At 42.4% G+C, this 17,881-nt stretch overlaps 1 protein-coding gene across 2 annotated transcripts in view; it reads left to right on the top strand.

The window, feature by feature from the left end:
• Window positions 1-5,472, top strand: part of ggps1 (geranylgeranyl diphosphate synthase 1) — a 45,370-nt gene extending 39,898 nt beyond the window's left edge. For both annotated transcript variants that reach the window (XM_020454351.2, XM_031799701.1), the window contains exon 6: window positions 4,412-5,472. In XM_020454351.2, coding sequence (XP_020309940.2) covers window positions 4,412-4,813 — 402 coding nt within the window. In that variant the 3' untranslated portion in view covers window positions 4,814-5,472. The remainder of the gene's footprint in view (window positions 1-4,411) is intronic.
• The last annotated feature ends 12,409 nt before the right edge of the window (window positions 5,473-17,881 follow it).

Genomic DNA, 17,881 nt, shown 5'->3' with positions numbered 1-17,881 from the left:
CTAGTTAGGGATATCTGTTAAAACTAGTTAGGGATAGGCGGGATATCTGTTCAAACTAGTTAGGGATATCTGTTAAAACTAGTTAGGGATAGGTGGGATATCTGTTCAAACTAGTTAGGGATAAGTGGGATATCTGTTCAAACTAGTTAGGGATATCTGTTAAAACTAGTTAGGGATAGGTGGGATATCGGTTCAAACTAGTTAGGGATAGGTGGGATATCTGTTGAAACTAGTTAGGGATAGGTGGGATATCTGTTAAAACTAGTTAGGGATAGGTGGGATATCTGTTAAAACTAGTTAGGGATAGGTGGGATATCTGTTCAAACTAGTTAGGGATAGGTGGGATATCTGTTCAAACTAGTTAGGGATAGGTGGGATATCTGTTAGAACTAGTTAGGGATAGGTGGGATATCTGTTAAAACTAGTTAGGGATAGGTGGGATATCTGTTAAAACTAGTTAGGGATATCTGTTAGAACTAGTTAGGGATAGGTGGGATATCTGTTAGAACTAGTTAGGGATAGGTGGGATATCTGTTAAAACTAGTTAGGGATATCTGTTAAAACTAGTTAGGGATAGGTGGGATATCTGTTAAAACTAGTTAGGGATATCTGTTAGAACTAGTTAGGGATAGGTGGGATATCTGTTAGAACTAGTTAGGGATAGGTGGGATATCTGTTAAAACTAGTTAGGGATATCTGTTAAAACTAGTTAGGGATAGGTGGGATATCTGTTAAAACTAGTTAGGGATATCTGTTAAAACTAGTTAGGGATAGGTGGGATATCTGTTAGAACTAGTTAGGGATAGGTGGGATATCTGTTAGAACTAGTTAGGGATAGGTGGGATATCTGTTAAAACTAGTTAGGGATATCTGTTAAAACTAGTTAGGGATAGGTGGGATATCTGTTAAAACTAGTTAGGGATATCTGTTAAAACTAGTTAGGGATAGGTGGGATATCTGTTAGAACTAGTTAGGGATATCTGTTAAAACTAGTTAGGGATAGGTGGGATATCTGTTAAAACTAGTTAGGGATAGGTGGGATATCTGTTCAAACTAGTTAGGGATAGGTGGGATATCTGTTCCAACTAGTTAGGGATATCTGTTAAAACTAGTTAGGGATAGGTGGGATATCTGTTCAAACTAGTTAGGGATATCTGTTCAAACTAGTTAGGGATAGGTGGGATATCTGTTAGAACTAGTTAGGGATAGGTGGGATATCTGTTAAAACTAGTTAGGGATATCTGTTAGAACTAGTTAGGGATAGGTGGGATATCTGTTAGAACTAGTTAGGGATAGGTGGGATATCTGTTAAAACTAGTTAGGGATATCTGTTAGAACTAGTTAGGGATAGGTGGGATATCTGTTAAAACTAGTTAGGGATATCTGTTAAAACTAGTTAGGGATAGGTGGGATATCTGTTCAAACTAGTTAGGGATATCTGTTAAAACTAGTTAGGGATAGGCGGGATATCTGTTCAAACTAGTTAGGGATATCTGTTAGAACTAGTTAGGGATAGGTGGGATATCTGTTAGAACTAGTTAGGGATAGGTGGGATATCTGTTAAAACTAGTTAGGGATATCTGTTAAAACTAGTTAGGGATAGGTGGGATATCTGTTCAAACTAGTTAGGGATATCTGTTAAAACTAGTTAGGGATAGGCGGGATATCTGTTCAAACTAGTTAGGGATATCTGTTAAAACTAGTTAGGGATAGGTGGGATATCTGTTCAAACTAGTTAGGGATAGGTGGGATATCTGTTAAAACTAGTTAGGGATATCTGTTGAAACTAGTTAGGGATAGGTGGGATATATGTTCAAACTAGTTAGGGATAGGTGGGATATCTGTTCAAACTAGTTAGGGATAGGTGGGATATCTGTTCAAACTAGTTAGGGATATCTGTTAAAACTAGTTAGGGATAGGCGGGATATCTGTTCAAACTAGTTAGGGATATCTGTTAAAACTAGTTAGGGATAGGTGGGATATCTGTTCAAACTAGTTAGGGATAGGTGGGATATCTGTTCAAACTAGTTAGGGATAGGTGGGATATCTGTTCAAACTAGTTAGGGATGGGTGGGATATCTGTTCAAACTAGTTAGGGATAGGTGGGATATCTGTTCAAACTAGTTAGGGATATCTGTTCAAACTAGTTAGGGATAGGTGGGATATCTGTTCAAACTAGTTAGGGATATCTGTTCAAACTAGTTAGGGATAGGCGGGATATCTGTTCAAACTAGTTAGGGATATCTGTTAAAACTAGTTAGGGATAGGTGGGATATCTGTTCAAACTAGTTAGGGATATCTGTTAAAACTAGTTAGGGATAGGTGGGATATCTGTTCAAACTAGTTAGGGATATCTGTTAAAACTAGTTAGGGATAGGCGGGATATCTGTTCAAACTAGTTAGGGATATCTGTTAAAACTAGTTAGGGATAGGTGGGATATCTGTTCAAACTAGTTAGGGATAGGTGGGATATCTGTTAAAACTAGTTAGGGATAGGTGGGATATCTGTTCAAACTAGTTAGGGATATCTGTTAAAACTAGTTAGGGATAGGCGGGATATCTGTTCAAACTAGTTAGGGATATCTGTTAAAACTAGTTAGGGATAGGTGGGATATCTGTTCAAACTAGTTAGGGATAAGTGGGATATCTGTTCAAACTAGTTAGGGATAGGTGGGATATCGGTTCAAACTAGTTAGGGATAGGTGGGATATCTGTTGAAACTAGTTAGGGATAGGTGGGATATCTGTTAAAACTAGTTAGGGATAGGTGGGATATCTGTTAAAACTAGTTAGGGATAGGTGGGATATCTGTTCAAACTAGTTAGGGATAGGTGGGATATCTGTTCAAACTAGTTAGGGATAGGTGGGATATCTGTTAGAACTAGTTAGGGATAGGTGGGATATCTGTTAAAACTAGTTAGGGATAGGTGGGATATCTGTTAAAACTAGTTAGGGATATCTGTTAGAACTAGTTAGGGATAGGTGGGATATCTGTTAGAACTAGTTAGGGATAGGTGGGATATCTGTTAAAACTAGTTAGGGATATCTGTTAAAACTAGTTAGGGATAGGTGGGATATCTGTTAAAACTAGTTAGGGATATCTGTTAGAACTAGTTAGGGATAGGTGGGATATCTGTTAGAACTAGTTAGGGATAGGTGGGATATCTGTTAAAACTAGTTAGGGATATCTGTTAAAACTAGTTAGGGATAGGTGGGATATCTGTTAAAACTAGTTAGGGATATCTGTTAAAACTAGTTAGGGATAGGTGGGATATCTGTTAGAACTAGTTAGGGATAGGTGGGATATCTGTTAGAACTAGTTAGGGATAGGTGGGATATCTGTTAAAACTAGTTAGGGATATCTGTTAAAACTAGTTAGGGATAGGTGGGATATCTGTTAAAACTAGTTAGGGATATCTGTTAAAACTAGTTAGGGATAGGTGGGATATCTGTTAGAACTAGTTAGGGATATCTGTTAAAACTAGTTAGGGATAGGTGGGATATCTGTTAAAACTAGTTAGGGATAGGTGGGATATCTGTTCAAACTAGTTAGGGATAGGTGGGATATCTGTTCCAACTAGTTAGGGATATCTGTTAAAACTAGTTAGGGATAGGTGGGATATCTGTTCAAACTAGTTAGGGATATCTGTTCAAACTAGTTAGGGATAGGTGGGATATCTGTTAGAACTAGTTAGGGATAGGTGGGATATCTGTTAAAACTAGTTAGGGATAGGTGGGATATCTGTTAAAACTAGTTAGGGATAGGTGGGATATCTGTTAAAACTAGTTAGGGATATCTGTTAAAACTAGTTAGGGATAGGTGGGATATCTGTTCAAACTAGTTAGGGATATCTGTTAAAACTAGTTAGGGATAGGTGGGATATCTGTTCAAACTAGTTAGGGATAGGTGGGATATCTGTTAGAACTAGTTAGGGATAGGTGGGATATCTGTTAAAACTAGTTAGGGATATCTGTTCAAACTAGTTAGGGATAGGTGGGATATCTGTTAGAACTAGTTAGGGATATCTGTTCAAACTAGTTAGGGATAGGTGGGATATCTGTTAGAACTAGTTAGGGATAGGTGGGATATCTGTTAGAACTAGTTAGGGATATCTGTTCAAACTAGTTAGGGATAGGTGGGATATCTGTTAGAACTAGTTAGGGATAGGTGGGATATCTGTTAGAACTAGTTAGGGATATCTGTTCAAACTAGTTAGGGATAGGTGGGATATCTGTTAGAACTAGTTAGGGATAGGTGGGATATCTGTTAGAACTAGTTAGGGATAGGTGGGATATCTGTTAGAACTAGTTAGGGATAGGTGGGATATCTGTTTGTGACAACTGCTTTATAAAAAAAAATTTAAACTTTCTGAAAACCATTTTCATTTGATTTTGACTTTTGACCCCTCTAGCCTCTCCTGGATACGTTAGGACTCTTCTTCCAGATCAGAGACGACTACGCCAACCTGAACTCAACAGAGTACAGTGAGAACAAGTCCTTCTGTGAGGATCTGACCGAGGGCAAGTTCTCCTTCCCCACCATCCATGCCATCTGGTCCCGTCCAGAGAGCACTCAGGTTCAGAACATCCTGAGACAGAGGACGGAGAACGTGGACATAAAGAGGTACTGTGTGGACTACCTGGAGAAGGCGGGCTCCTTCGCCTACACCAGAGAGACCCTGAGAGGGCTGGAGGTCGAGGCATACCGCCTTATCACTGATCTGGGGGGAAACCCTGAGCTGGAGGCGTTAGTGAAACACCTCAGTAAGATGTTTAGGGAGCCTGAGACAAGATCTGGCCCTGAAGAGGACTGACCACATCTACCAGACATGAGTCAGAGCCGCAGTCCAGCCACACAGAACACTGACATCATGCTCACCACACTGTCGCACGGCTGGATTATACAGAGTCCCCCTGAGCATGACAACTATACCAAAACCAAGAACTCACAGCTTCACAAACCTTGTCTTTCTAGTCGTACTCTAGACAAATGTCAAACACAACACATATACATGATTATACATATGGAGAAGAGGAGATATGTTCATCACATGGACTTGTCAGAAGAACGCTGTCTCTACAAAATCTTTAAACAATTGTAAGTGTTACTTGCAGTTTAAAGTTTAGATTTTATTTTTTAGATTTTTTTATTTCAATACTAAATGGAAATGAGTTTCCCGGCTTTAGTGAATGCCAAGTGTCAATGAGATGTAGAAGAAAATATGAGGTCAGCTTTCTGAGGAAGGTACAACCAGAGTGGTGTTCGGTGCGTGTTAGATGAATGAATGTTCCATCAATGTGTTTGGGTATTGTCTGCTAGCTTCACCTAAAGTTGAAGTGTGTTTCTGGTTCAACACTTAGTGTCTCCAGATTCATAGCACGTTCTCCATGTTATTACATTTGTTTACGTTGATACTGTACATGGCTTATATCTAACAAACATGCATTTATTGAATAAAACCTTTTTTTTTTTACAAATGGCATTTCATTTATTTTGGGATTAAATCCTCATGGCAGTTTTTTTTTTAAAACATTATAATCAATGTTAGTCTTCTCTAACACCTGCTACTGTTGGGATCCTCCCAACCAGACCGGTCCCTGCTACACCAGGCTAGGGGTCCCAAGTGGCACCTTAAGGGACTGAGACGAGTCACAAAGGGCCAGATTTAGACTTGGGAAATGTAAGCCTTTCCTACACTCTTCTCAGTAGGTGCTATTGACTTCCCTTATGCAGGCGTGTTTCCCTTTTTATACACCCTGAATCATTTTGAATTGAACTGCTGAAAACCCTCTCCACTTGATGGCCGACGTATTTTCTCCTGTGTCTCTAAGTAGGATCATTATTTATTTTAGTTACGTGAAAGTTATAATGTGAAATCTTATAAGTTGTTTTATAATGTGACTGAAATGCTTTCTCAATATAGTAACAGTCATTTCAAGCCCTATACTTTTGTTGAATCGGGAAAACATTTGGTTTTTCATATTTTCATTATATTTGTCATGCATTTGAGCTTGTGCCCTCAGACGTGAGTACACCTCAGACGTGAGTACACCTCAGACGTGAGTACACCTCAGACGTGAGTACACCTCAGACGTGAGTACACCTCAGACGTGAGTACACCTCAGACGTGAGTACTCCTCAGCGATTTATAACTATGTTCACCAGAGAGGTGAGTTCCAGACTTTTCAAAAAAAATATAAACAAATAACTGGTCATGGCTCATGAAAAAATTATTACAATTTGGTCTATTTAGGCAGAAATCTAAACTTTACCATAATGTTCAATTAAGTATGTGTGTTTTATTAGGTCTACTAATAATGCTTTATAATATTTACATGGTAGAAATAGGGAACAGAGAGTCAGGGGGTATCATGTAAAACTCTGTAGAGTGCCTAAAGGAAACATTTGGTATAACTTTCATTGCCCAATGTTTTTGCATCTTCAGCACATATATGTACCCATTTGGTTTGCATTTCCAAGTTTTCATCCCTTCAAGTTAAAAGGCCATAGAATTATTAATAACACATTATTTTATATTCTGCACAATGGCAGCGTTCTCATAAAGTTCACCGTGGGGGAAAGATTCAATCAAATGTATTTATAAAGCCCTTCTTACATCAGCTGATATCTCAAAGTGCTGTACAGAAACCGAGCCTAAAACCCCAAACAGCAAACAATGCAGGTGTAGAAGCACGGTGGCTAGGAAAAACTCCCTAGGAAGGCCGGAACCTAGGAAGAAACCTAGAGAGGAACCAGTTGAAAACAGCAGGTCTGGGACAGGTAGCACGTCCGGTGAACAGGTCAGGGTTCCATAGCCGCAGGCAGAACAGTTGAAACTGGAGCAGCAGCACAGCCAGGTTGGACTAGGGACAGCACGAAGTCATCAGGCCAGGTAGTCCTGAGGCATGGTACTAGGGCTCAGGTCCTCTGAGAGAGTACACTTAAATTCACACAGGACACCGGATAAGACAGGAGAACTACTCCAGATATAACAGGCTGACCCTAGCCCCCTGACACAAACTACTGCAGCATAAATACTGGAGGCTGAGACAAGAGGGGTCAGGAGACACTGTGGCCCCATCCGATGATACCCCCGGACAGGGCCAAACAGGAAGGATATAACCCCACCCACTTTGCCAAAGCACAGCTCCCACACCACTAGAGGGATATCTTCAACCACCAATTTACTACCCTGAGACCAGGCTGATTATAGCCCACGAAGATCTCCCCCACGGCACAAACCCGAGGGGGGCGCCAACCCGGACAGGAAGATCACGTCATCGACTCAACCCACTCAAGTGATGCACCCCTCCTAGGGACGGTATGGGAGAGCACCAGTAAGCCAGTGACTCAGCCCCTGTAATAGGGTTAGAAAAGTTGATACTGTAAGTTGATATGCTTCCGCGTGTTGCCATGATGACTGGTTTCACATTTGTCTCCAGCGATCATAAGGTCAAATGTATCTAAAACAATTGTTGTAAAACAATTTTTTTTAAAGGCCATCCTCCTCCTGCTCTCTACCCAACTTCCCCTTCACAGTCCCCTGAGTTTCGCTGCTCAGTGTTCACTCATCCATCATAGCGCTGCCATTCTCAACCCAACAGCACGCTTGGAAACACTGCACCCTCCCACTCAGGTCAGAGTGTTATCATGGTTTCTGAGGACATTAACACAGCATTCAGCTATTCGTGTGTGTCCATCGAAATGTGAGTTCATTATTCGGGGGGTTTCATGGTTTGTGGTAATATGCAGTGGTGTAAAGTACTTATGTAGTAGTACTTTAAAGTACTTAAGTAGTTTTTTATCTGTACTTTACTATTTATATTTTTGACAACTTTTACTCCACTACATTCCTAAAGAAAATAATGTACTTTTTACTCCTTAAATTTTCCCTGACACCCAAAAGGGGCGGCCTAGTGGTTAGAGCGTTGGACTAGTAACCGAAAGGTTGCTAGATCGAATCCCCGAGCTGACAAGGTAAAAATCTGTTGTTCTGCCCCTGAACAAGGCAGTTAACCCACTGTTCCCCGGTAGGCCGTCATTGTAAATAATAATTTGTTCTTAACTTACTTGCCTGGGAAAATGGTCTAATTCACACACTTATCAAGAGAACATCCCTACTGTCTCTGATCTGGCAGACTCACTAAACACGCATGCTTCGTTTGTAAATTATGTCTGAGTGTTGAACTGTGACCCTGGCAATCTGTAAATAAAATAAATAAAAAATGGTGTCATCTGGTTATAAGACATTTTAAATGATTTATACTTTTGACATTTAAAAATACTTACTTAGTATTTTACTGGGTGACTTTTAACTTGAGTAACTTTTTACTTTTACTCAAAGTATGAAAATTGAAAACTTTTTAGCAATTAGCAATAATCACATACTGAACAAATAGTTCATAAAAGGAAATCAGTCATTTGGTCCTGATCTTGGGATTTTACATGACTCGGAATACAGATATGCATCTCTTGGTCACTGTGAATCAGAGAACCCGTCAGTATCTGGTGTGACCACCATTTGCCTCATGCAGCGCGACACATCTCCTTCGCATAGAGTTGACCAGGTTGTTGTCGATTGTGGCCTGTGGAATGTTGTCCCACTCCTCTTCAATGGCTGTGTGACGTTGCTGGATATTGGCGGAAACTGGAACACACTGTCGTACACGTCGATCCAGAGCATCCCAAACATGCTCAATCTGTGAGCTGTCTGAGTGAGGATGCAGGCAATGGAAGAACTGGGACATTTTCAGCTTCCAGGAATTGTGTTCAGATCCTTGCGACATGGGGACATGCATTATCATGCTGAAACTGGAGGTGATGGTAGAGGATGAATGGTATGACAATGGGCCTCAGGATCTCATCACAGTATATGTGTGCATTCAAATCACCATTACTAAAATGCAATTGTGTTCGTTGTACACAATTGCATTGTACGTACACTAAAACTATGCTGGGAGGCGGCTTATGGTAGAGAAATTAACATTAAATTATCTGACAACAGCTCTGGTGGATATTCCTGCAATCAGCATGTCAATTTCACGCTCCCTCAACTCGAGTTCTAGAATTCATCAAGCATGTGCAGAGTAATTTATGACCTTTGGGCAAATCAGATAAGATCTTCAGCCTATGAATTCAGAATACAGCTTCACCAGGCCAGAGAGCGGCTGCCATAAATCTTGTCCCATTTGTCAATCTCAATAATTGAGTTTCTCTCTCTCCAGCATGAGGTTAATGTTTATATTGCTGCTGTGTTTATAGCCCTTTATATCAATCAAATGTATTTATAAAGCCCTTTTTACATCAGCTGATGTCACAAAGTGCTGTACAGAAACCCAGCCTAAAACCTCAAACAGCAAACAATGCAGGTGTAGAAGCACGGTGGCTAGGAAAAACTCCCTAGAAAGGCCAAAACCTTTCTAGAGAGGAACTAGGCTATGAGGGGTGGCCAGTCCTCTTCTGGCTGTGCCAGGTGGAGATTATAATAGAACATGGCCAAGATGTTCAAATGTTCAAAAATAACCAGCATGGTCAAATAATAATAATCACAATAGTTGTCGGGGGTGCAGCAAGTCAGCACCTCAGGAGTAAATGTCAGTTGGCTTTTCATAGCCGATCATTAAGATTATCTCTACCGCGCCTGTCTCTACAGAGTTGAAAACAGCAGGTCTGGGACAGGTAGCACGTCCGGTGAACAGGTCAGGGTTCCATAGCTGCAGGCAGAACAGTTGAAACTGGAGCAGCAGCACGACCGGGTGGACTGGTCGACAGCAAGGAGTCATCAGGACAGGTAGTCCTGAGGCATGGTCCCAGGGCTGAGGATAATTGAGGATGATATTGGCACTCCTATTTGCCACATCTTCAATTTAAGCCTACTAGAGAGCGTGTGCCCTCAGGCCTGGAGGGAAGCTAAAGTCATTCCACTACTCAAGAATAGAGAAGCCCCCTTTACTGGCTTAAATAGCCAACCAATCAGCCCTTAGTAAACTTATGGAAAAAATTGTGTTTGACCAGATACAATGCTATTTCACAGTAAACAAATTGACAACAGACTTTCAGCACGCTTATAATGAAGGACATTCAACAAGAACAGCACTTACACAAATGATTGATGATTGGCTGAGAGAAATTGATGATACAATTATTGTGGGGGCTGTCTTGTTAGACTTCAGTGCAGCTTTTGACATTGTTGATCATAGTCTGCTGCTGGCAAAACCTATGTGTTATGGCTTTACACCCCCTGTTATAATGTGGATAAAGAGTTACCTGTCTAACAGAACACAGAGGGTGTTCTTTAATGGAAGCCTCTCAAATATAATCCAGGTAGAATCAGGAATTCCCCAGGGCAGCTGTTTAGGCCCCTTGCTTTTTTCAATCTTTACTAATGACATGCCACTGGCTTTGAGTAAAGCCAGCATGTCTATGTATGCAGATGACTCAACACTATACATGGCAGCTACTTCAACGATTGAAATGACTGCAACACTCAACAAAGAGCTGCAGTTCGTTTCAGAATGGATGGCAAGGAATAAGTTAGTCCTAAATATTTCTAAAAACTAAAAGCTTGTATTTGGGACAAATCATTCACTAAACCCAAAACCCCAACTAAATATTGTAATAAATAATGTGGAAATGGAGCAAGTTAAGGTGACTAAACTGCTTGGAGTAACCCTGGATTGTAAACTGTCATGGTCAAAACATGTTGATACAACAGTAGCTATAACAGCACTGCTCTGCCTTCTTAATAACACTATCAACAAGGCAGGTCCTACAGGCCCTAGTTTCTACCTTCTTAACAACACTATCATCAAGGCAGGTCCTACAGGCCCTAGTTTCTACCTTCTTAACAACACTATCAACAAGGCAGGTCCTACAGGCCCTAGTTTCTACCTTCTTAACAACACTATCAACAAACTCTATTCCACAGTACTACATAGAGCCATGACTACATGGAACTCTATTCCACAGTACTACATAGAGCCATGACTACATGGAACTCTATTCCACAGTACTACATAGAGCCATGACTACATGGAACTCTATTCCACAGTACTACATAGAGCCATGACTACATGGAACTCTATTCCACAGTACTACATAGAGCCATGACTACATGGAACTCTATTCCACAGTACTACATAGAGCCATGACTACATGGAACTCTATTCCACAGTACTACATAGAGCCATAACTACATGGAACTCTATTCCACAGTACTACATAGAGCCATGACTACATGGAACTCTATTCCACAGTACTACATAGAGCCATGACTACATGGAACATCAGGTAACTGATGCAGCAGGACAATCAGATTTAAAAAAACAGATAAAATACACCTAATGGAACAGCAGGGACTGTGAATAGAGATAAACATATACACAGACACATGCATACACACACAATAACATACGTACTATACACACACGTGCACATGAATTTAGTACTGTAGGTATGTGGTAGTGGTGGAGTAGGGGCCTGAGGGCACACAGTGTGTTGTAAAATCAGTGAATGTATTGTAATGTTTTTAAAACGTATAAACTGCCTTAATTTAGCTGGACCCCAGGAAGAGTAGCTGCTGCCTTGGCAGGATCTAATGGGGATCCATAATAAACCCCAGGAAGAGTAGCTGCTGCCTTGGCAGGATCTAATGGGGATCCATAATAAACCCCAGGAAGAGTAGCTGTTGCCTTGGCAGGAACTAATGGGGATCCATAATAAACCCCAGGAAGAGTAGCTGTTGCCTTGGCAGGAACTAATGGGGATCCATAATAAACCCCAGGAAGAGTAGCTGTTGCCTTGGCAGGAACTAATGGGGATCCATAATAAACCCCAGGAAGAGTAGCTGTTGCCTTGGCAGGAACTAATGGGGATCCATAATAAACCCCAGGAAGAGTAGCTGTTGCCTTGGCAGGAACTAATGGGGATCCATAATAAACCCCAGGAAGAGTAGCTGTTGCCTTGGCAGGAACTAATGGGGATCCATAATAAACCCCAGGAAGAGTAGCTGTTGCCTTGGCAGGAACTAATGGGGATCCATAATAAACCCCAGGAAGAGTAGCTGTTGCCTTGGCAGGAACTAATGGGGATCCATAATAAACCCCAGGAAGAGTAGCTGCTGCCTTGGCAGGATCTAATGGGGATCCATAATAAACCCCAGGAAGAGTAGCTGCTGCCTTGGCAGGAACTAACGGGGATCCATAATAAACCCCAGGAAGAGTAGCTGTTGCCTTGGCAGGAACTAATGGGGATCCCTAATAAACCCCAGGAAGAGTAGCTGCTGCCTTGGCAGGAACTAATGGGGATCCATAATAAACCCCAGGAAGAGTAGCTGCTGCCTTGGCAGGAACTAACGGGGATCCATAATAAACCCCAGGAAGAGTAGCTGCTGCCTTGGCAGGAACTAATGGGGATCCATAATAAACCCCAGGAAGAGAAGCTGCTGCCTTGGCAGGAACTAATGGGGATCCATAATAAACCCCAGGAAGAGTAGCTGCTGCCTTGGCAGGAACTAATGGGGATCCATAATAAACCCCAGGAAGAGTAGCTGCTGCCTTGGCAGGAACTAACGGGGATCCATAATAAACCCCAGGAAGAGTAGCTGTTGCCTTGGCAGGAACTAATGGGGATCCCTAATAAACCCCAGGAAGAGTAGCTGCTGCCTTGGCAGGAACTAATGGGGATCCATAATAAACCCCAGGAAGAGTAGCTGCTGCCTTGGCAGGAACTAACGGGGATCCATAATAAACCCCAGGAAGAGTAGCTGCTGCCTTGGCAGGAACTAATGGGGATCCATAATAAACCCCAGGAAGAGTAGCTGCTGCCTTGGCAGGAACTAATGGGGATCCATAATAAACCCCAGGAAGAGTAGCTGCTGCCTTGGCAGGAACTAATGGGGATCCATAATAAACCCCAGGAAGAGTAGCTGCTGCCTTGGCAGGAACTAATGGGGATCCATAATAAACCCCAGGAAGAGTAGCTGCTGCCTTGGCAGGAACTAACGGGGATCCATAATAAACCCCAGGAAGAGTAGCTGTTGCCTTGGCAGGAACTAATGGGGATCCCTAATAAACCCCAGGAAGAGTAGCTGCTGCCTTGGCAGGAACTAATGGGGATCCATAATAAACCCCAGGAAGAGTAGCTGCTGCCTTGGCAGGAACTAACGGGGATCCATAATAAACCCCAGGAAGAGTAGCTGCTGCCTTGGCAGGAACTAACGGGGATCCATAATAAATAACCAGTTTATAATATGATTTGTTTACTGTTCTAATAATGTTGGTAACCAGTTTATAATGTTGGTAACCAGTTTATAATGTTGGTAACAGTTAATAATGTTGGGAACCAGTTTATAATGTTGGTAACAGTTAATAATGTTGGTAACCAGTTTATAATGTTGGTAACCAGTTTATAATGTTGGTAACAGTTAATAATGTTGGTAACCAGTTTATCATATAATGACTTGTTTACTGTCCTAATAATGCTGGTAACCAGTTTATCATAGCAATAAGGATCCTCAGTGGTGTATGGTCATAGCTCTCCTTGTTGGGCCGTTGGGGAACCAGTTTATCATAGCAATAAGGATCCTCAGTGGTGTATGGTCATAGCCCTCCTTGCTGGGCCGTTGGGGAACTTGAAACACTGTAGTTTTATCCAGAAACAGTCCATTATGAATCGCAATCTGTGTCACGTGGACGTCGTTTGAAGGCTTCATCAAACACGACTAAGTTAAATATATATATATAAAAAGTATTTTACAAGGAAATTCAGAGAAACAGATGGTGCAGTTTTGGTACACATAGAAAGGAGTCACCAGTTCATTCAGGTGTTCCACGTCAAATTTAGTTCACAATAGACAAACAGGCTCATTGTGTTCAGAACAACCCAGGCTATAATCCTTCCCCCACCCCAATAAATGCTATAAATGCTGACACGGTTTATTACATTAGGATTTGGAACTGTGAATTGCACATTTGGACTCAGGTGTTTGGCTTGTATGACATCAAAGCGGTATTTATTATAATTCTCAACGTCTCATCTTTCAAAATACATGAAGTCATCTTAATTTACAGCATTTCCCTCACTCAGACAACAACACATTTGCAAATGTTGACCAATCAGCAGGAGAGATGAGGGCAACTTCTTGTCTCTTGCAGTACTCAAGTTCAGAAAAGTTGTCAGTCAAAACCCATGCAGACAGTGAAGCATGTGAAGCATGTATAGCATGTTAGATCAGAGTTTAATAGTCACATGTACAGGGTTGCAGGTGGAATTACAGGGTTTAGTGAAATTCTTGAGCTATGCAGCGTGATACTATCCATTGGGGTGGGGGAAGGGTAATATGTCTGAGGGGGGGGGGGGGGGGGTACACACACACACAGTGGGGCAAAAAGGTATTTAGTCAGCTACCAATTGTGCAAGTTCTCCCACTTAAAGATGAGAGGCCTGTAATTGTCATCATAGGTACACTAACTATGACAGACAAAATGAGAAAAAAAAATCCAGAAAATCACATTGTAGGATTTTTTATTTATTTATTTGCAAATTATGGTGGAAAAAAATCTGTATTTGGTCACCTAATTTGCAAATAAATTCATTAAAAATCCTACAATGTGATTTTCTGGATTTTTTTGGTCATTTTGTCTGTCATAGTTAGTGTACCTATGATGAAAATTACAGGCCTCATCTTTTTAAGTGGGAGAACTTGCACAATTGGTGGCCGACCTGATGGTCTGGGGGTAGAAGCTAGTAGGGTATATACATTCAGCAGCCTGGTGGTCTGGGGGTAGAAGCTAGTAGTGTCTATTCAGCAGCCTGGTGGTCTGGGGGTAGAAGGTAGTAGTGTCTATTCAGCAGTCTGATGGTCTGGGGGGTAGAAGCTAGTAGTGTTTATTCAGCAGCCTGATGGTCTGGGGGTAGAAGCTAGTAGTATCTATTCAGCAGTCTGATGGTCTGGGGGGTAGAAGCTAGTAGTGTTTATTCAGCAGCCTGGTGGTCTGGGGGTAGAAGCTAGTAGTGTTTATTCAGCAGCCTGGTGGTCTGGGGGTAGAAGCTAGTAGTGTTTATTCAGCAGCCTGGTGGTCTGGGGGTAGAAGCTAGTAGTATCTATTCAGCAGCCTGATGGTCTGGGGGTAGAAGCTAGTAGTGTTTATTCAGCAGCCTGGTGGTCTGGGGGTAGAAGCTAGTAGTATCTATTCAGCAGTCTGATGGTCTGGGGGGTAGAAGCTAGTAGTGTTTATTCAGCAGCCTGGTGGTCTGGGGGTAGAAGCTAGTAGTATCTATTCAGCAGCCTGATGGTCTGGGGGTAGAAGCTAGTAGTGTTTATTCAGCAGCCTGGTGGTCTGGGGGTAGAAGCTAGTAGTATCTATTCAGCAGTCTGATGGTCTGGGGGGTAGAAGCTAGTAGTGTTTATTCAGCAGCCTGGTGGTCTGGGGGTAGAAGCTAGTAGTGTTTATTCAGCAGCCTGGTGGTCTGGGGGTAGAAGCTAGTAGTATCTATTCAGCAGCCTGATGGTCTGGGGGTAGAAGCTAGTAGTGTCTATTCAGCAGCCTGATGGTCTGGGGGTAGAAGCTATTGACCAGTCTGTTAGTTTTAGCCATGATGTTCCTGTACTGCAGGCGTCAGAGTGATGGAAGCGGCGTTGGCTCAGGTGGCTGAGGTCCTTGATGATCTTCTTGGCCCTTCCTGCGACAACTGGTGTTGTAGGTGTCCTGGAAGTCAGGCAGTGTGACCCCAATGGTGTCCTGGAAGTCAGGCAGTGTGACCCTAATGGTGTCCTGGAAGTCAGGCAGTGTGACCCCAATGGTGTCCTGGTAGAGTTGCGGTAGCCTGACAGTACGGACTACCACAATCATCTAAGAGAGACTCGGCATGGGGTTTACTCTGTTGGCTGGCGGAGAGAAGAGGCTAATACACACGGTGTAACCCAAGGGCCGCTGGTTCGAATCCCCGAGCCGACTAGGTGAAAAATCTGTCCATCAGCCCTTAAGCAAGGCAAAGAAGACAAATGGCACCCTATTCCCTATAGTGTACACTACTAGGCCCCATACAACTCTGGTAAAAAAATAAATAAAAAAGTTGTGCACTATATAGGAAATAGGGTACTATTTGGATCCAGCCCCAAAATCACCAATCACCAGTCCATCACCAATCACCAGTCACCAATCACCAGTCACCAGTCACCAGTCACCAGTCACCAGTCACCAGTCACCAGTCACCAGTCACCAGTCACCAGTCACCAGTCACCAGTCACCAGTCCGTCACCAATCATCAATCACCAATCACCAGTCACCAGTCACCAATCACCAGTCACCAATCATCAGTGCTACTTGATTACTGGCCCAATTTAAAAAAAAAATCCATTCATGAAATGAATGAACAAAGAAAACTGTTGTTTCTGAGAGGTGATGTTTCTTAATTGACCAAGCTGGAATGTGCTCAATTGATCCTGAATCGCTGTCCCAAATGGGACCATATTCCCTCTATTAAGTAGGGCTCTGGTCAAAAGTAGTGCACTAGCTAGGTATTGGGGTGCCATTTGGGACTGTTCATTACATTCATCTAGAGTTCTTCCACATATCTATAAAAATGTGTTGAACAAATTCATTGAGATCATTCTCAGGTGAAAGATAAAAACCCTTTTGGATTACAGTCGTTTGTATGTGGTGCCTGACAATACAATACCACCACCAATGGGTTGGTATAGTCCTGTACATCGTTTCACAAACCCTGACCCTGTCCCAAATACATCTAAACTAGTGCACTAGATGGGTAATATAGGGGGCTCTGGTCTAAACTAGTGCACTAGATGGGTAATATAGGGGGCTCTGGTCAAAACTAGCGCACTAGATGGGTAATATAGGGGGCTCTGGTCTAAACTAGCGCACTAGATGGGTAATATAGGGGGCTCTGGTCTAAACTAGCGCACTTGATCGGTAATATAGTGGGCTCTGGTCAAAAATAGCGCACTAGATGGGTAATATAGGGGGCTCTGTTCTAAACTAGCGCACTTGATGGGTAATATAGGGGGCTCTGGTCTAAACTAGTGCACTAGATGGGTAATATAGGGGGCTCTGGTCTAAACTAGTGCACTAGATGGGTAATATAGCGGGCTCTGGTCTAAACTAGTGCACTAGATGGGTAATATAGGGGGTTCTGGTCTAAACTAGTGCACTAGATGGGTAATATAGGGGGCTCTGGTCTAAACTAGTGCACTAGATGGGTAATATAGGGGGCTCTGGTCTAAACTAGTGACCTAGATGGGTAATATAGGGGGCTCTGGTCTAAACTAGTGCACTAGATGGGTAATATAGGGGGCTCTGGTCAAAACTAGCGCACTAGATGGGTAATATAGGGGGTTCTGGTCTAAACTAGTGCACTAGATGGGTAATATAGGGGGCTCTGGTCTAAACTAGTGCACTAGATGGGTAATATAGGGGGCTCTGGTCTAAACTAGTGACCTAGATGGGTAATATAGGGGGCTCTGGTCTAAACTAGTGACCTAGATGGGTAATATAGGGGGCTCTGGTCTAAACTAGTGCACTAGATGGGTAATATAGGGGGCTCTGGTCAAAACTAGCGCACTAGATGGGTAATATAGGGGGTTCTGGTCTAAACTAGTGCACTAGATGGGTAATATAGGGGGCTCTGGTCTAAACTAGTGCACTAGATGGGTAATATAGGGGGCTCTGGTCTAAACTAGTGACCTAGATGGGTAATATAGGGGGCTCTGGTCTAAACTAGTGCACTAGATGGGTAATATAGGGGGCTCTGATCAAAACTAGCGCACTTGATGGGTAATATAGGGAGCTCTGTTCTAAACTAGCGCACTTGATGGGTAATATAGGGGGTCATGTGGGACAAACTCTGTTGGTTTGAAATCTAC

This window comes from Oncorhynchus kisutch, linkage group LG20 (genome assembly GCF_002021735.2).
Source record: "Oncorhynchus kisutch isolate 150728-3 linkage group LG20, Okis_V2, whole genome shotgun sequence".
NCBI classification, from domain to species: Eukaryota; Metazoa; Chordata; class Actinopteri; order Salmoniformes; family Salmonidae; genus Oncorhynchus; species Oncorhynchus kisutch.
Note: the sequence above shows the minus strand (reverse complement) of the source record. Positions and strands in the feature narration are given on the sequence as shown.